We start from the raw sequence: 19,868 nt of genomic DNA on the forward strand, positions 1-19,868 counted from the left end.
GCTGGTGAAGGATCTGGACATCCAGAGAGATAACAAGAATCATGGTCAGGTTAGAATCAATCTGCATTCTTGATCATATTTTGGGATCTTTCAACTGAATTTAGTTGGGATTTGAAGGTGCATTTGGAGCTCCTTTACCGTTCGGTTACCACAGAGAATGTTTGGACCCATTTGATCCCGATTTTAGGCTAACTTCTCTAGAGAAGGCACTCAAACATTTGACAGTAGGGAAGTTGTTGCTGCCAATAACAAGGATATTGTTGGAAAGAAATCAAAGGAGATCAAGTCAAGGAAGAGTAAATCAAGGAGATCGGGAATTGATTCTGTGAATATCTTTTACTATATATTAGGCTATCAAATTAGGGTAAATCTTTACCTTAAATATTGTATCCCTAAGCATATTTAAAGGCGTGTAAACATTGGTGAACATAAGCAGAATAAGAATGATATTCCAACATGGCATCAGAGCAAGGCTCAAAAAATCATCATAGCCCCAAAATTAATTCCCAGCCGCCGTTAAGGCAAACCAAAACCAAACCGAACCATGGCAGACGACGACGATGTTAAACCCAGAAACACAGACGACTCCAAATTGAGAGTAAGCAAAAGTGTTACTGTTGCGGTCAAGCTCAACGGAATGAACTATCAGTTGTGGGCTCGACTGATGAAAGTTCAGATCGGAAGAAGGAGGGTGCTCAAGCACATCACCGGCAATCCACCACCACCGGCGCCAGGGGCAGCCGATTACACGGATTGGGAGGAGACAAACTTAATCGTTTTCTCATGGATATTGGACAATATCGAAACTGATATTATGATCGACTTTGCCCATCACCAAACTGCCCAAGCTTTGTGGGAAAGCTTGGCCGTGACGTTCGAAAGCTCCGCTGATCCGTACCGGCTTTACGACCTGGAGGAGAAAGCAGGACAAATCACACAAGGAGAACAGGATCTCGAAACATATTGGCGGCACTTACACGGGACATGGATCGACGTGGATCGATGGCAACATCAGCCCATTGATTGCTGTGACAAAGGGATCGGGCAGTTCCGGCAGTACAGCGGAACGCGGCGGTTGTTCAAATTCCTAACCGGCCTCCACCCGCGATACGACTCAATTAAACGGGACATTCTCAAGGAGACTCCTTGGCCCTCAACGGAGGTCACATACGGTATGGTCAAAAGGGAAGTCGCTCGGCTCAAAATTATGCCGGCAACAAACACAGATCCAACCGGTGCAACCAATGATTCCGCCTCATCATCAGGCGGTGTAGGTCTCGGCTTTGCTGCCCGAAACCAGCAACGAAGTGGAGCCCCATCTCAACGCTCCGGTGCGCCAGCCACCGTCAACCATCGTCCGTTCAAACAAGACAAATCGAAGCTTTGGTGCTCTCATTGTGGAAAACAAAAGCGTACCAAAGAAACGTGCTTCTTGCTCGTCGGATTCCCGGAGTGGTGGAACGAAAATCAGAAAGCCAAGGTAAGATTGGAAATCGGGGTAAACGACGGTGGAGGAGGACTGTTTCCAGCCGCCGGAGCGGGCAACCAAGAGGCCGTCACTGCTCGCGGACAGCAAGGAGAGAACGGGAGAAGAGAAGCGGCATTTGCCGAGTTTCAGAGAGGAGGAGGCGGCGGAAATTATGGAGGTAAAGGATTGGGGTTTCTTAACCCTAATCCTATTTCTGAAAGTTTAATTAAGTCCCCCAGAAATGATATATTACAGATTTTACCCCATGACTTGTATATATGCCCTTCGAAACTTGAAAATTTGCATTATGTACCCCATGCTAATAATAGTGTGCAATTAAAACCTGTGGATATGCAAAATTCGAAAAAGGACCCCGGGATTTCAGAAAACCCTTTTTTAAGCCATAATTACTTTGCGTCGTGGCACTGAGCGTCAAGGCCTCTATTACGTGGATGAGAAGGCTCACCAAGGTGGCGCCGCGATGCTTGCTCACGGATCTGCCGATAGGGAAGCTTGGTTGTGGCACTGAAGAGTGGGACATCCTTCTGCGGGTTATTTTAAATTGCTTTTTCCAAAATTTTCCCAGTTTAAAGACATTTCTTGTGAATCTTGTGTTTTGGCTAAAAACCATAGACAATCTTTTAAATCCAGTGATACGCGTGTTAAAGATATTTTTTCACTTATTCATGCGGATGTGTGGGGCCCTGCGCCTATTACTGGTGATCATGGTTTTAAATATTTTCTGCTATTTGTGGATGATTGCACTAGAATGACTTGGGTGTATTTTTTGAGAAATAAATCTGAAGTGTTTGAAAAATTGGTCATCTTTTTTAAAATGATTCAGACACAGTTTCACAAAACTATCTCTATCCTTAGATCAGATAACGGTAGGGAATTTGTCAATGGAGACATGGAAAAAAATTTTAAAAACCAAGGGCTAGTTCATCAAACAACTTGCCCGTACACACCCGAACAAAATGGGGTCGCTGAAAGGAAAAATCGGATTCTTCTTGAGATAACTCGCGCCTTATTTTTTGACTCAAACGTCCCCAAATTCCTTTGGCCCGAAACTGTTGCTACTTCAGTATATCTTGTTAACCGCCTTCCCACAAAAATACTTGACATGAAAACACCCATCCAAGTACTTTCAAAAATGGCAAAAATTCCTGAACCTCTCACCCTCCCTCTTAAGATTTTTGGGTGTTCTGTCTATGTGCATATTCCGAAACACGAGAGAACAAAATTTTCTGCATGTGCCATTAAATGTGTTTTTCTTGGGTATGGAGTTAATCAGAAGGGATATCGGTGTTATGATCCATCTTCTAGGAAAATAATTACTACCATTAACGGTAACTTCCTTGAGTGTGAATATTTCTATCATACTCAACTTCGGGGTTAGGGAGAGTGTAGTAGAGATGTGAGTATAGGTGGACCCCAAAGTTGGTCGGTACCTCAGCCAAGTAACTCCGAGGTGGAGCCAACAGAACAAACTAGTGCCACCGCCGAGCAGGTCACATCTACGTTAGAACCTCCTCAGTCAACCACGTCTCAGTCTAATTCTTCTCTAGTGATATCCGAGGTAAATCCTAGACCCGATCTTGAGAGTACAGTTATTGCTTCTGACATTTCTGGTGTAGATGAAATTACCGCAATTGATGGTGACACTGGTCGGTATATCCTTCCCTCACGAATCAATCGTGGGGTCCCACCCAAGCGATACAGTCCTGAGAGAATAGGAGCCAAGAGCAGATACTATGTGGCAAATCTTGCGAAAGCCAACCTTACAGAAATGGCTAGGGCATTCACAACTTCTCTATATGAGGAAGAAGAGATTCCCCAGACTGCTGAAGAAGCTATGAAGATAGCACATTGGAGGAACGCGATGTTGGTAGAAATGAAGGCACTAATGAAAAGCAAGACATGGGAAGTGTGCTTGAAACCAGAGGGTGTACGAACAGTGGGATGCAGATGGGTCTTTACCATCAAGAGAAGACCAGATGGGTCAATTGAGCGATACAAGGCAAGGCTTGTAGCCAAGGGATACACTCAAACTTATGGAGTTGATTATGCCGAGACTTTCTCTCCAGTTGCCAAGATGAGCACAATCAGGGTTCTATTTTCCGTTGCAGCAAATAAGGAATGGCCGTTACATCAGTTTGACGTCACCAATGCATTCCTGCATGGTGAACTTCCTAATCCAATCTACATGGAGGCTCCTCCTGGTTTTTTCTGAAGATTTTGAAGGAGGGAGAGTATGTAAGTTTAAGAAGACGTTGCATGGGTTGAAGCAGTCGCCTAGGGCCTGGTTTGGGAGGTTCACCGAGGTAATGAAGAAGTATGGGTATAAACGGAGTAACTCCGATCATACTTTGTTTTTGAAGAAAAGGGGAGAAAAGATCACATGTCTAATCATCTATGTAGACGACATGATCCTCACTGGCGATGACGAAGAGGAAATTGAGCAGCTAAAGAGAAATTTATTTTCTGAATTTGAAATGAAAGATCTCGGACTACTCAAGTATTTCTTAGGAATAGAAGTACTAAGGTCTCTGAAGGGAATCTTTATTAATCAAAGGAAGTACGTTCTTGACTTACTGGCAGAAATCGGGATGTTGGATTGTAGACCGGCCGATACTCCAATGGCTCAAAACCACGGATTGCAGATAGTAGAAGGGGCGGAACCCACTCAACGTGCAAGATATCAACGCTTAGTCGGGAAGTTGATCTACTTATCCCACACCAGGCCTGACATTGCCTACGTCGTTGGCGTGGTAAGCCAGTTTATGCACAAGCCTCAAGTAGCCCATTGGGAAGCAGCTCTGCGGATTGTTCGATACTTGAAAGGGACACCTGGTCATGGAGTCATGTTCGAGAAACATGGACATATGGATGTACACGGATTCACTGATGCTGATTGGGCCGGGAATTCAAATGATAGGAAGTCGACTGCAGGGTACTTCACATTTGTTGGGGGCAATCTAGTCACCTGGCGAAGTAAAAAACAGAAGGTGGTAGCTTTATCAAGTGCTGAGGCAGAATTTCGAGGTATCAAAAGTGGATTGACTGAAATTCTGTGGTTGAAGAAACTAATGACAGAGTTGGAATTAATGCCCAAGAAGCCCTGCAAATTGTTCTGCGACAATAAGGCAGCGATTAGTATATCTGAGAATCCGGTGCAACATGATAGGACGAAACATGTTGAAGTCGATCGTCACTTTATCAAGGACAACATAGAAGCAAAGATTGTGGAACTACCATTTGTCATATCCGAGGATCAACTAGCTGATATTCTCACCAAAGCTGTGGACTCAAAGAGCTTTCGTGAAGTGTTGGGCAAGTTAAGTATGGGTGATCCCCTTACTTAACTTGAGGGGGAGTGTTGGAAAGAAATCAAAGGAGATCAAGTCAAGGAAGAGTAAATCAAGGAGATCGGGAATTGATTCTGTGAATATCTTTTACTATATATTAGGCTATCAAATTAGGGTAAATCTTTAGCTTAAATATTGTATCCCTAAGCCTATTTAAAGGCGTGTAAACATTGGTGAACATAAGTTGAATAAGAATGATATTCCAACAGATATTATTGTGAGAGGAGTTCCCTCAGTGACTGTGGTGTTGGCGGAAAGTGTGCCAGCTACTGATCTCATGGTAAAATCGGACCCTTTTGTGGTGCCAAGCACAAAAACAAGACAAGGGTGCCATTTTCTTGACGAGGTTTTAGTACTAAAAATGCTGTCTTGATCAAGTAGGTGTAATGTTGTATACTTTGCAGGTACTTAATGACACATTGAATCCAGTTTGGAGTCAACATTTGATTTTGTAGTTGAGGATGGATTGCATAGCTGCTGATGGTCGATGTTTATGACCATTACACATTTGGGAAGGTGATTGGAATGATCAAAATGAATATGTTCTTGATTCTATTGATGAAAACTGAACATTTTTAGGATAAAACGGGGAGATGCATAATGACACTCACAAGGGTTATATTGGATGGAGAATTGACAGATGATTTTCATTTAGTAATGGCAATGAATCAGGAAAGGTCAAGCTGCATATCAAATAGACCTCGCATTCTGTCGTCAAGGAATGAAACCGGACGTCGATCGATCAAGAACAAACCACGGTGTTCAATGTAAACATAGCTCATAACAGTTTTAATGATTTTTATTTTTTGTTTTGAGAGACAGAGAAGAAATTCAAGGAAGAGGCAAAGTTTTGGTTCTTTTCAATTGTATTCAATTATTTATTGGATATGATTGCTACTTTACAACCTCCTTAACCAACAATATTAAAATTTCTCAGCTGACTTGTAACCTTTTTTCACAAATTTCAGCACTAAATTAAACTTTATGCTCCAATTTAAAACCCAATAATGATGAATTTAACATATTCTTTAACACTAATTAATGCAATTCTCTAACTAACATACCAATTGGCAATGATCACTACATGACAGGCACGCTATAATTATGTAGAATAAAAATTTGGTGTGTATGTGTACACAGAGAGAGAGAGAGAGAGTTGGGAGAATTGGGTGGAAAGCAAGTGGGGTGAAGTTTAAGGGTTTGACGAGCTGTAATTAACACGTGAAGGCATAAACTTTCCTTTCTAGTATAACCAATAATTTCGCAGTCAATGCAATTTTAAAAGAATTAACTGCAGATTTTGTTTATAACCTAAAAAATTTCCCTTATTTCTCCATTCTCAAACGGCTTTCTTGGACTTCTTTCACTGAATTTTGTTTCTGCCCTTCTTCATCAATCTACAGCTTATTGCTGTTGCTTTGATGTGTTCCAACCTAACTAACAAGTTACTGAGTGATTAAGGTTTCTATTTACATTGTTTTTATGCTTGAAGTTGGTTGTTCCTTTTGTCGGTCGGTGGCATTCTTGCAAGATTCTGCAGTTTTTGGGTTGAGAAAGTTCAGATCTTGATTGCTTGTCTCGGTCAAGATCAAATTTTGGAATCTGGGTTTTGCTTGAATTTGTGATGGGGTGGAGATATAGAGGCGGTCTGGTTTTAATTGCTACCGTTGTCATTATTTGGGTTGCTTCTGCTGAGGTTACACAGGTCTTGATTCTCTCTCTCTCCAGTTTTCAATTATCCTTTTAGATTTAGCTGTTTTTCATGGATATATACAAATCTGTTTTAGCAATTTGGGATATTCATATTGCAGTCTAGGAATAGATTTGAGATATGTTTGGATGAAATGTGTTAATTTGAAAAAAAGGATTGTTATAGTCTTGCAATTTAGATAGTTTAGGCCTAATATGTCACCTTAATCTTGAATGTGCTTCTCTAAAACAGGATATCTTCACAGACTATAAGCAGCCATTTGCTGTGACATACCTTGGAGCTTCTTTAATGGTGATTTATATACCTATAGCATTCCTCAAAGACTGGTTATGTAATATCCTCAAGAAACGTGCTAGCAGAAAGGGTGACGACATTTTCCCCGGTCTAGGCTCTGCACAGAAAATCTTTGAAATCGAAATTCAAGGACACATCAACAGGAAAGACAGTGAGGTAGACCTCTCTGAACATGATGAGGGGAAGCCCTTGGTTTCTGTAGATGATTCTAAAAGTATCAAACCCGAGAAAGAAATCACAGCTAAAGAAATTGCTACTTATGGATTCTACCTCGCCCCTCTTTGGTTCATCACTGAGGTACCTTAGTTCAATGTGCGTTACTCGAGTTAGTTTTGAGGAAATTGTCAAATTCGCTCATCTTTTTCAGTATTTCTCAAATGCTGCTCTTGCACGGACGAGTGTTGCAAGTACTACCGTTTTATCCTCCACCTCAGGGCTGTTTACTCTCTTCTTTGGGGCGTTCTTGGGCCAAGATACCTTAAATTTTGCGAAGGTAGTTGCTGTCTTTGTTAGCATTGGTGGTGTCGTCATGACAACCCTAGGAAAAACATGGGCTGCTGATGAGTCGGAGCTAAATGTGTCTTCGTGAGTGTCTCCACCCGTTTTCTTGAATCTTGAATGTCTTCAGTTTCATGTTATTCCTCAGTGCAATTGTAATGTATATTTCAGGACTGATGGTTCAAACTTTTTGTTTCTGTTAAAGAAGTAGCAAGCGCTCTCTTTCCGGGGATGTATTTGGGCTTCTATCAGCTATGACTTACGGTTTATTCACTGGTAACATGCTTTTCTCACTCGATGATGGTACAACATAAGGCTGCGTTACTTATTTCCCTGATACTTAATATTGTGCTGCAGTGCTGCTCAAGAAGTTTTCTGGCGAGGAAGGAGAGAGGGTTGACGTGCAAAAGCTGTTCGGCTATATTGGCCTATTTACACTTGTGGCTCTTTGGTGGCTTGGTAAGTCATTAGAGCGTGCTCTATGTATTTCTCGTTTTGTAATCGACTCTAAATCCGTGTTCGTTGCAGTATGGCCGTTAACAGCTTTAGGCATAGAACCCAAATTCACCATCCCCCATTCAGCTAAGATGGATGAAATTGTGATTGCTAACGGGCTTGTTGGGAGCGTTCTTTCAGACTATTTTTGGTACGATAAACTACTGCTTTTTTTTTTCTCCACACAGACCTCGTACAGTCTCATGATTTTGCTCTGGTCATGTTTAGGGCATTGTGTGTTGTCTGGACAACGCCACTAGTGGCCACCCTGGGCATGTCTCTCACCATTCCACTGGCCATGGTGGCGGACATGATGATTCACGGGCGATCTTATTCGGCCATCTACATTCTTGGCTCAATCCAGGTATACAAAAACTTGTATCAGACTTTCTGATAGGTGATAGGTCAAGATCCGTTGCATGACCTCTGTTCGGAACATCTTTGCGTTGCAGGTGTTTGCAGGATTCGTGATAGCCAACCTTTCTGATAGACTCTCAAAGCTATTGGGTTTGTAGTGTTTGCACGCATCAAATCGCACCAATATAGTTTGTATATTTGTCACAGCAATATCTGGTCGATCATGATTCATGAAATGTAACAAACTTTTTTAACTTCATCTCTTGATTTATTTGCCATTGATTTGGAGAATTTTGTGTACACGTACAACTCATTTATATGTAGCCATTGTTTTTATTGTGATTTGAATAGCTCCTCTTAAAGCGTACAATTTTCATGCTAAATTTTCGTTTTTTGGTGATGTCAAAGAAAATAAACGAATTAAGAAACGCGCCACTAATCTTCGGAAAAGATCACCCAATATATTTGGTGATACATCTTCTACTACATAAACTATAAAAGAACTAGAGTTGTCTTGTCTAGTTATACGTCGGTGCGGATTTCCTATCCCTAATACACACTCTCACAACTTAATAAAATAATGTTATAATATATAAGTGATGGTCAAGTGGTGGGTAGTATTATTTTATTAAGTTGTGAGTGTGTATTAGAGATGGAGTAGAGAATGTGTAGTAGGAGATCCACTCCGGTTATCTGTCAAAACTGACCAACTCCACATCCTATTTGCATCCATCAAAATTAGATCTTCTTGTCATACAAAATTCAAAACGTAACAAAATGGATAAGGAGATTCATTTCCTCTTAGCTGGTGGTTATGCAGTCAACTCCTCCTCTTCGTCGTCTTCCACTTCCTCATCTTCTTCATCCTCATCCCCGCTTCCAGCACCACCACCATTAGCCTTGGGAATGTCCTCAGGATCCTCCCCGTCATCTCCTTGGTCCTCCCCTTCCTCTTCCCCTCCGGCTTCTTCATCCTCATCTTCATCGTCATCCTCATCTGCTTCTTCATCCTCATCTTCATCATCATCCCCATCTTCATCTTCATCTTCACTGGCTTGTTGATTCTCAGGATCCTCGGACTGCATCCCGCGATTTGTAGCATATATAACACGAACATGTTTCAAAATACGTATGAAAGTTGAATGATTTCGTCCGTGGACATGTGATGGATAATGGGATTGAATGACGCCACAATCAAATATGGACGTTCGATTAATAAGTTGATAAACTATTAAAAAACGAACACTTTGCTATAAGGAATGGAATAAGAAAATAAAGAGTAAAGACACATTGAAAAACTCAAGTCGGATTCCACCAAAAGGCGAGTTCGGTACACCCATGGTTAAACCAAAAAAAAAAAAAAAAAACACAATTTTTTTATTAATAAAAACTCAGTCGTCCGCCTCTTTATAGGCAAAAATATTGAATAAAATCTACCAAATCTCCTAATGGGATAACTACTACTGATAATTAAATAAAAAAACTAGTATATAACAGAATCTTAATCCTAATTCAAATATAATTTAAATGATAATCTTAAATTTAACTAAATCCTAACAGCTCTTAAATGAAATTCCTAAGCTATACTTGCCGATTCCTAACTAGTTCATTTATAATAAAAAAATCTCAATTTATCAAACAATGTCTCTTGGCCTCTCTTTCTTGTGGGGCCAAGCTATAATTCCTCTTGGCCTTTCTCTTTTTGTGTGTAGTTTCGGGGTTGAGTTATGATCATATAACTTTCTTATTTATTCTCTTCATTCAACACATAAAATTAAATTGAATAAAATTTATAACGCCCAAGAAAAGGCCATCTTCATTAAAATAGAGGGAGTAATACATAGTTGGATAAAATTATCTTGGGTTAAATTATCACCCATAACTATTATTATATGTTGACTAAAATATCCTCATAGTTATTTTAAGTAAGTTTATGTCTTAGGTTTATAATCATTTCACATAATAATCAAATCTTGGTACATTTTTTATATACTTCTTTAAATATTTACCAAATTTAGCATATTTATCAATTTAATTGGCTAATTAAAAAAATTCAATTAAGATTTGAATATTACAAAATAATATAATACTATTATTATATTATAAAAAATCATTTCGAAAGGGACGAGTTGTTAACTTATTTTTTGAAAAATGATACTGAATATCATTTTTAAAGCAAAATGTCTCAATTAGTGTTGTTTCAAAAATTATAATATTAATTTCAAATTTTGATTCAATAAGTACCAAATTTATATATTTATTTTTAATAAACAAATATCAACTAATTTTAATTTTAAAAGTGGAGTTTGTTTTACAATTTTCTCTTAAAATATACTAATTTACACAGTATTAACGTTTTAAAATTAAAAATTTAAAGAGATTGTTAGTTTAGAAAGTAAAGAACTAAAATAAAAAATTATGAATTTCTTAAATTTGAAATAGTAAACTCAATTAGTATTAACATATTCACATATCAAATTTTATATTGTTATATGTAATAGTGAATTGAGCTTATAATAACTCTATTTTAAAAAAGCGAGAAAAATATTAACTATATAGCTTTACTAAAGTATTAAATAGATTAGTAAAAAACATATGATTGTTTTTTTAATAAGGTTCGATGTAATGTTATAAAAATTAATATGTAGTATAAAGAATCAAAATTAAAATCATGAAATTATTAAAATAAAATATGAATTAATTAGTGTTAGTATATTAGAATTGTGATCGATTGCTAACTAATTGAAAATTTCAAATTAAAACTAAATTTTAGCCATTAGAATAGTAGATTTGGTGATTGAAATAATAACACGTGAATTATATTTTAAATTTTAAAAATTAGTACTTCCTTTGTCCCACAAGAATATGCACCATTTTCTTTTAGTCCGTCTCACAAGAATATGCACTTTCTAATTTTGAAACTTTTTTCTCCCTAATGAGGTGGGACCCATTATTCACTAACATTACTTTATTTACTTTTATTCTCTACCTTTCTCTTACTTTATCAATTTTGCATTAAAACTCGTGCCGAACCCAAAGTGCATATTATTTGGGGACGGAGAGAGTATTAAATAAACTTAAAGGGTATTAATGTCAGTTCTAATATACGGAAGTTAAACTAACCATTTTCTTTCTGCTCAAAATCATTTTAAAACTTAAAATTAACGTAACTCTACCGATTTAAACTATTTTTTTCGTAAAATATTAAATTAAAGGTAATTTCATAAAGATTCTAACGAGATCCAATTGCATATTTTCCAACGATGATCGAATGATGGAATTTTATAAATTTTATTTCAATTTTCCTATATGTTGACAAACTGATTTTATATCAACACATGCATAAAAATATATTAATATTATCAATAAAACTTTTGATATTTTCTAGTACTTGTGTTGAACTTTACATGTCACCGTGGTGGTATTTATAATACAAATGTTGATATTTTTGAATACTTGCTAATTTTAATTAGTTGCGTGTAATTGTGAATCTTAAGCTTTCAAATTTTAATTAGTTGCGTGTAATTGTGAGTTTTAAGCTAAGAGCAATAATAGTATTTCATAAAGATACAAATAAAATATTAAATATATACCTTTAAATATATATCTTTAAAATATAATTAAATAGATGAGTTGAGAAATTGCGAATTTAAAGATATTAAATATGTTAAATGTATTGAATTAAATTCAAAATTACGAAATAGTTAAATCCACTCAATTAGTATTAATGCATCATGTATCAAATTTGAATTTGTTGCATGTTATAGGGAGTTAAGCTAGTATTTTATAAATAAAAGGAAAAAAAAATATTAACCACATCTCTTTAAAATATTAGTATATATTTAAGTTAAGAACATATGATTAATTTTTTGATTGAGCTTCGAGTTTAACGTTCCAAGAATTAAGAATTCAAAGAAATTAAAGTTTCGGATTGTAAAGAATTGAAATCAAAACTGTAAATTCAATTAGTATTATTATATGACATATCAAATTTTAATTTATGCATCTTCTAGTGAATTGAGCTAAGAAATCTAATAATTTTATAAAGAATCATGTAATAAAAAGTGGAAAAAAAATAACTTCATCAATATTGAAACAGATATATACATATACTACACTAAAGGGGGAAAGAAATAAAATAAATTGTCCATCATAAACATGTGAGTTCCATATTGCCAAATAAGGTACTCCTCTAGGGAAGTGATCAATTACTTACTACTCCTCCAGGGAGTAATTAGCAATCACAAATTAAGATTAAATCTTAGCCATTAGATTAGGAGATCTAGTGGTTAAAATAATGTCACATAGATTATATTTTAAATTTAAAAAATTATTATATAAACTTAAAGGATATTAATGTCAATTCTTTCTCATCAAAATCATCTCAAAACTTTAAATTAACGTAACTCTCTCGATTTAAATTATTTTTTCGCAAAAATATATCAAATTAAAGATAATTTTATAAGGATTCCAACGAGATCTCAATTGCATGTGTTCCAACGATGTTCGGGTGATGAAATTTGATAAATTATATTTTAATTTTCGTACATGTTGATTATTAGATTTTATCAATAAATGCAAAAAAATCTCAATACAGTGTAGGTTAAATATCAATATAAATGTGTTGATATTTTCTTGTCCTTTTGTTATATTCTCATGTCATATTGTTGATATTTGTAATACACTAGGTTGATATAAAAAAATACCCACGAAAATTATCATATCATAACATAATGACGATATTATTCTTTTGTTAATATTTTGTTTACTATTTGTTGAAATTTGTGAGCTTTAATTTCATTCACTCATTTCAAAATCAGATTTAGTCTTAGTTTTGGATTATGGTATTATAAGCCTTAGAAGAGGACCCACTCCTCCTATACATGCATATTTATAAAGCACGTCCTTAATATGTGCAATTAATAATGCAGGGGCCAAAAATTACATATATAAAATATAAATATAACTAAAAATAAAATATAATACACAATTACTACTTAAATCCTATTATGATAGTGCCATAATGTCAAAAAATCATTGCCCTCGTTAATATTGAACCATATATTTACCCACACCCATCAACAAAAATACTATACGATTCAATACTAACTCTGTATGTATGCCCTCTCTATCTCTCTCCCAATAAAAAACACTGAGACTGGGCCAGACCCTTTAGACAGACCAATCCAACCCTAATCATCCAAAGAGCCCAATAACAAATCAAACAACTTTGCAACTAAACCAACAAAAAAAGAGAAATGTGACACCAACGAATCAACAGGTAATTGAAACTTTGAAGTTTGAAGTGCATTTTTCTTCACTTCAACCAAACAGAAAAAGATCCACAACAACTATATTTGACCTGCAAAATGAAGTGGAAATTTCCATCAGTTAGGGAAGTAACTTTTCCTCAACTACAGAGAATTGTTGACAGAATTTTGTATGCATTTATTAAACAAGTTTCCATCTGGAAATTTAAGGAACGACTCAAGTCCTCTTTATGTTGAATCAAATTGGAAATTTTAAAATTTAAGTAATTCAGCATTAAAATATCTTGCCACATCCATTTAAGGTGTAAAAGAAATAAATATGCAGCATACCTAAAGAATCCAGGGGTAAACAAGCACTTAGAAATAACTTTAATGTTATGGCCTTCTATTGAATCATCAACAAAAGTCACTCAAAATTCTCCATAGCTGAATGAAGGTCGGAAGAGCGTCTTCTGAAAAGTGGTTCCATGTGGGAAGATGTCACATTAGATCGCCACCTATCAGAATCATTAATCTCATTCCATGCCTGTACTAGCTCATCGACCTTGAATCCTACATTAGACACATTAGATGATGGGAAGGATGAGCAAGTGAAGGAACCATTTATGAGAAACATGAAACAAGCAAATAATAAACCATATTATACCTTCTAAAGCAGTGTCATTCGAGCAATGATTTTTTATTAGTACAGTAATATCTGTTTCTGATGCTCCAGCAAGTTCGAACTTTTCGACTGCAACCTCAAGGCATTCTTCCCAAGTTTGGAGACTCAACTTATATTCCACAACGGAACGCTCATACAACATTGTACCCCATAAGAGATTGATCTGGGACCTCATATTTTTAGCTTGCTCAGAAGCTTCATCAGCTGAGATATCTTTAAATAAACCACCCAAACCAAATTTTTGAAACAAAGCTTTATCTGTTTCATATTTGGAGATTCCATTAAGGCGTTGTTCTTCAATCTCTTCCCAGATTTGCATCCCTTTCTCCATGCTATCTTCAGCCTTGTTATATAGTTCCAATATCTCTGAACATGAGCCTATGTCCAAGTCAGACTTGCTCCCAAGTACATAATACCAGGAAAGCTTCACTTGTTCAAATTGCTGCAAGCCAAGAGCAAGATACCCTTCATAAAAGTCTGGCTTGACTTTAAGAGCTTCCTCGTACTTCATGCCCGCCTTTGTGTATTGTTTTTGTGCCCAATCATAAGCATCTTTAACCTGCACCACCGATGATCCAGTGGCTTCAGATAAACTACCTGCATCAGAAGCCATCCTTTTCCTTGCCTTAGACAAGTGAACGTTTCCCCAGTTAAACAAGGCTAAAGCAGTTAACTCCCGGAACTTGGCTGCAGCTATGTCAAATAACTCTTGAGCTTCTTTACTTGTAACAGTATCTTCCAGTGCTTCTGAATATAATTTCATTCCCATTTGATGAATATCCATGTATGAATCACAGTCAAACCCGACGTGACTCTTGAACAGACTTGCAAACTGGATGATCCAATCCTCAATACAAGTTGACCCTTTGTCATCTGCATGAATGTTCTTTGTCACCACCAATGGTTTCTGAGGGCCTTTGCTTAACGCTTCTTCAATGCCCGTTCCTTCATAAATAGGTTCTTTGTCAGGACTAACTTCAGCAATGTACAGCCTCAAAAATCCATGACGATGAACCAGTCCTTCAGCTACCCTCAGCTCATCCGTGGTAGTGATGGTAACCAAGTCCCCTTCTTGATCCTTATACTTGATCAGTACACCCATCAAACTTGGGAACCTGTCAACAACTATATCCCTCAACAGACGAGCCGCGCAATTCACAGGCAACTGCGCTCCTCGTATATCCTCACCATGAACCAATTTCACCGACTTCATAAGCACTTTCTCCTCTACAACCACCTTATGCTCTGTCTTGTTTTCCACAACTTCATTCACAGTCTTCAACTTGGTATTTTTCTTCCTTTTCCCTTTCTCTTTGCCAATCTTCCCAGGCACAGGCGGGGGCGGGGGAACAGGCGGATGAACAGTCTCATGGGGCAAAACCACCTCCTTATCTCCAGTCTGAAGGCCGCCTTTCTCAATCCCCTTTCTCACATTCTCCGCGATCTCCAAAGCAGTGGCGTTATTAGGCTCCATGCTCAACACAATACTCACATCTGTTAGAGCCAAGTCAAGCCTATTCAAAGCCTCATAGCACCTCGCCCGCTTAAGCAGAGCCTTGCTATACTTGGGAGCTACTTGAAGCGCCAAATTGCATTCGTTCACAGCTCTCGGGAGCTCACCGATCCCCATTTGCATGTAACAAGCTGCCATGTTAGTCCTGAGCGATGCAACATCGATATGATTGGGCGGCAGCAATTTGAGAGCCTTCTCATACTTGGACATGGCGCCCTCGTGGTCATGTTTCTGGTACAACCTCTTCCCTTCTTGCTTCAATTCCTTAGACATGTAGATGAAAATGGCGGTGTCTTCATCGCGTTTGCCGGCCTTTGCGTCGGATTTAGACCCTATTTGGTATCTCCTCCTAGCGGTGGTGGGCTTTCCCATATCTCTCAATCCCCAAAATTAATCAAACCTACCTTAAAACACAACAAATCAATTGCATTAATTAAACGCATCAACAAATGAGGGAATGCTTCCAAAACCAATCTCTCGTTCAATAAATAGAAAAAACCAATCTCCAAATATGAAAAGGTTGCAGAGAAATTGCAGATTAATTGAAATAGAAGCGCGCGAAACAAAATCCAAAAAATGGAATGTATCAAGCGTATACCTGGGATAAAGGAGCTTCCAAAATCAAGAGTTTATCGATTGAAAATGTTGAAAATTGAGATAAAGGGATGTGCCAAATTTTATGCATGAAAACAAAACAAGGAATATCTGAGAAAGGCAAAAGAAATGATGTTTGTCTCTAAATTTCGAATTTCCATCTTGTTTCCCTAGGGTTTCAAATTTCCAGTCTTTCCAAGCCAACTACATTATTCAATAAAGATTGTAGAGGAATGTGGTGTGATCATGCAATAGATCCAATGTCGTAGAATTTCCTATTTAGGCGGAGAATGAAATGTTACAAATCATTTATGGGACCCACATTTTTGCATAGGTGGCATATTCCAAATAGATAGAGTGCTCATATTTTCGTTTATTTTCTGTTAAAAGATTATAATTAAATTGATTATCGTATTTTAGCAAAACATCAGAGGAACAAAAATAGTTTAAGGAATTATGATTATAGAAAAGGAGTGATCAAAATTAATACGATACAATCCTAAGGCCATCCGCATCCTTATCTTTTGTCCGTCTTTTAATCGTCTCATCTCTTCATTATTCATGGGCCCCACTATATTTTTCACTTCATCTATTAACTAAGAGACAGCACCTGCATCTCTCCATCTCTTAACCATCTCATCACTTAACTATTCATTCAATTTTATTTTTTATTTTGAATTCCAACAAATTCAATTAATAAAAGACTAAAGTCTCTTTTTGGTCCTTAACATATTGTGATTTTACGATTTTGGTCCAAAACATTATCTTTTGAATTATTTGGTCCCTCACAAATTAAAACAGGTCACATTTGGTCCGAATTTAACGAAACTGTTAAAATTTAACGGTCAACGGGTTTTAATTACATTTTGACCGAATTAAGTTAATAAATATATTTTTATTAATGTCTAATATCTAATTAACCCAAAACTAATAAATTAAGAATTTTAAGTTATTAATTTTTATTACAAAAATAAATTACCAGAACTTAAAATCATTTAACAAAAATCAAACACAAGATTTCTACATTTCATGGGCTAGGACGTGTTTTTCTCAAAAATCACAATCCCGTTTCCTCAATTCTTCCCCTTTTTTCGTCTTCCAACCTTTCTCGCTGAAATTCTCGAAGAGGAAGAAAAAATTAGGGCAAAATTCTATTCTAGAGAGAGAGAAATTAGGGCAAAATTATGGCTTGCAGATTCCACTCTCACTGCCCCCAAACAGCGCGGATGTACTACACCCTCCCGCCGGCTACGAAGATTCCGGCCACCAGCACGGGGGAGGTGCCGCCGCTAGCGCTGCCAGAGATCCAGCGGCCGCGATGGGGTCTAAAGGTGTTGCGCGGATTGAAACTACTGACTTCATTCTTTATACTATTGCTTGATTGTTGAGCAATTGAATTTTATGAATTGAAAATTTGTTGGATCTTTCATCTTTGATTATTAATTTCGGTTTAATTTTATATGTTGTGTTTTAGACGAGTTTTGGGCAATTTGTTGTGGTTCCTACAATTTTGCTAGAGATGGAGTATATTTTTTCTCGAGTGAAAAAAAAACAAAAAAAAACAAAAAAACAAAGCATTTTTAAAAGAAAGACAAGATGTTCTTTTAAAAAAAAATTTGAATAAAATTTAATTATTTTTTGACAAAAATTAAAATTCTAATATTAACTCTTAATCCGGTCAAAATGTAATTAAAATCCGTTGACCGTTAAATTTTAACGGTTCCGTTAAATTCGGACCAAATGTGACCCGTTTTAATTTGTGAGGGACCGAATAATTCAAAAGATAATGTTTTGGACCAAATTCGTAAAATCGCAATTTGTTAAGGACCAAAAAGGGACTTTAGTCTTAATAAAAACACACTTCATTAAATAAAATAAAAATTACAATTTAAAAGCCTAAAAAATAAAAAAAAAATACATAATTAAAATCCTAAAAAAAATTAAAAATACATAATTAAAATACTCTAAATTAAATTATAAAAACTACTCCAATTATAAATTAAAAATACATAATTGTAAATGGAGTATTTATAGAATAATAAAAGAAAAATAAAAAAAATGAAAAATTCGACCGTTGCAACAGTCATTTGACCGTTTTAAATTTTTTTTTTTTCGAAAATTCGATTTTAAAAAAGTTGAATTATGACGTCATTATTACGACGCCCACTCGCGGGCCGGTTAGTGGGTGTCACGCCGCGCGCCAGCGTACGCCACGTGGCGCCGCGCGCGTGGTGAGCCAGCTCGAGGCCGGCCTCTTCCGCGCGCGACGCGCGACGAGATGGCTCGTCTCGTCGAGACGAGACGCATGCCGCATCGCCGTCTCGATGCCAGCTCGTCTCGTCGAGACGAGACCGAGCCAGCATCGAGCCGCGATGCGAATGCTCTAAGATATAAGAAGTGTAATGAAAAGTGAGTTAGAAAAATTAATGGAATGTGTGCCTTACTTTTATATTACTCCCCCCGTCCCTGAAAATTTGTCATCCATTTCCTTTGTCGTCCGTCCCTAAAAATTTGACACCTTTCACTTTTACCATTTTTGGTAGTGGATGGCATGAGTTTTAAGAAGTGTAATGAAAAGTGAGTTAGAAAATTTGTCTCACTAACATTTTATTTTAAAACTAATATATAAAAAATAGGACTCACATGCCACTAACTTTTTCAACCCACTTTCTATTACATTTCTTAAAACTCGTGCCGAGTCAGTTCATGACAAAATTTAGGGGACAGAGGGAGTACTTCTTTTGTCCCACTCAAGATATCCACATTCTCGAGTGCCATGTGATTTTAGGAGAAATTGTTAGGTGGAGTATGTAGTGAGAAAAATGTAGTTGAACATTTTAATGAGGAAAGAGGAGAGAGACATCTTGAGATATGCCATGGAAATCTATAACCACTTATAAGTGAGATAATTGTAATTAAAAATCCCTTTTTTTTGGAGGAAGTGAAAAGAGTATTCACATGTACTTGTAAGTTGTAATAATTGAAGAATCGAGTGTAAGAAACAATGATAAGTGGGATATTTATACAGTAGCATTACACATGGAATTTGCAGTAATTAAGAGTTGAACAATGACAACGTTAGAGAAGCTAAAGAGAGGTGGTTGATTGACCTTTTTATTATCCATTTGGCCCAATGTTTTAAAAAACGGATCGGCCGGTGAACCAGTGAGGCTACTGATTCACGGTTCAACCGGTCCGACCGGTTCAATCACTGGTCGAACCGTTTAACCTTGCAAATATAAAATTAAATATTCTCTTATGGTAAAATATATGAAAATTAGTGAGTAATATATTACAATTAATATTAACATATAACAAAAACATATAGTATTAAACATTTTAAGTAAATTAAATATTAAGAGTATTTAAAGTAAGTGAATGGCAAAATTTAAATATTTATTAAATATATAAATTTTTAATTAATGTAGCCAAGAAAAGTATATATTTTACATATAATAAATAGATAAAATTCATATTATCTCAAAACATTTATGTGGTGAAATAATATTATAGAAAATATATAAAACTAAACATCAATTTTTAGTTAATTTGGATAAATATATACTATAATAGCATTATTAGTTATTGCATAAAATTAAACTTGAATTATTAGTAAATATGGAGTAATAAACTATA

The 19,868-nt window shown here is 36.4% G+C and overlaps 3 protein-coding genes across 4 annotated transcripts; 2 read left to right on the top strand and 1 right to left on the bottom strand.

The window, feature by feature from the left end:
- The first annotated feature begins 516 nt into the window (after positions 1-516).
- On the top strand, positions 517-3,701 carry LOC148934210 (uncharacterized). The gene is made up of 2 exons (XM_089062242.1): positions 517-1,646; positions 3,106-3,701. Exons 1-2 carry the CDS (start codon positions 545-547, stop codon positions 3,699-3,701), a joined length of 1,698 nt encoding a protein of 565 aa, XP_088918368.1. The 5' UTR covers positions 517-544.
- Positions 3,702-5,998: 2,297 nt separating this feature from the next.
- LOC125218574 (putative transporter C405.03c) lies at positions 5,999-8,539 on the top strand. Of its 2 annotated transcripts, none has more exons than XM_048120262.2 (8): positions 5,999-6,541; positions 6,779-7,138; positions 7,209-7,426; positions 7,548-7,615; positions 7,697-7,798; positions 7,868-7,985; positions 8,063-8,198; positions 8,287-8,539. In XM_048120262.2, exons 1-8 carry the CDS (start codon positions 6,461-6,463, stop codon positions 8,347-8,349), a joined length of 1,146 nt encoding a protein of 381 aa, XP_047976219.2. In that variant the 5' UTR covers positions 5,999-6,460; the 3' UTR covers positions 8,350-8,539. The 2 variants fall into 2 exon arrangements, with proteins under 2 accessions (XP_047976219.2, XP_047976218.2); XM_048120261.2 differs by having other exon boundaries at positions 6,000-6,541; positions 7,545-7,615.
- Positions 8,540-13,370: 4,831 nt separating this feature from the next.
- LOC125222107 (protein PHOX1-like) lies at positions 13,371-16,035 on the bottom strand. Its single transcript, XM_048124553.2, has 3 exons — positions 14,108-16,035; positions 13,792-14,013; positions 13,371-13,553 (listed from the first exon to the last, which is right to left on the bottom strand). Exons 1-2 carry the CDS (start codon positions 16,008-16,010, stop codon positions 13,868-13,870), a joined length of 2,049 nt encoding a protein of 682 aa, XP_047980510.2. The 5' UTR covers positions 16,011-16,035; the 3' UTR covers positions 13,371-13,553; positions 13,792-13,867.
- Positions 16,036-19,868: the final 3,833 nt, after the last annotated feature.

Source organism: Salvia hispanica, chromosome 1, assembly GCF_029641045.1.
Source record: "Salvia hispanica isolate PSC_SH4W2 chromosome 1, Shi_PSC_v1, whole genome shotgun sequence".
Taxonomy (NCBI): Eukaryota; Viridiplantae; Streptophyta; class Magnoliopsida; order Lamiales; family Lamiaceae; genus Salvia; species Salvia hispanica.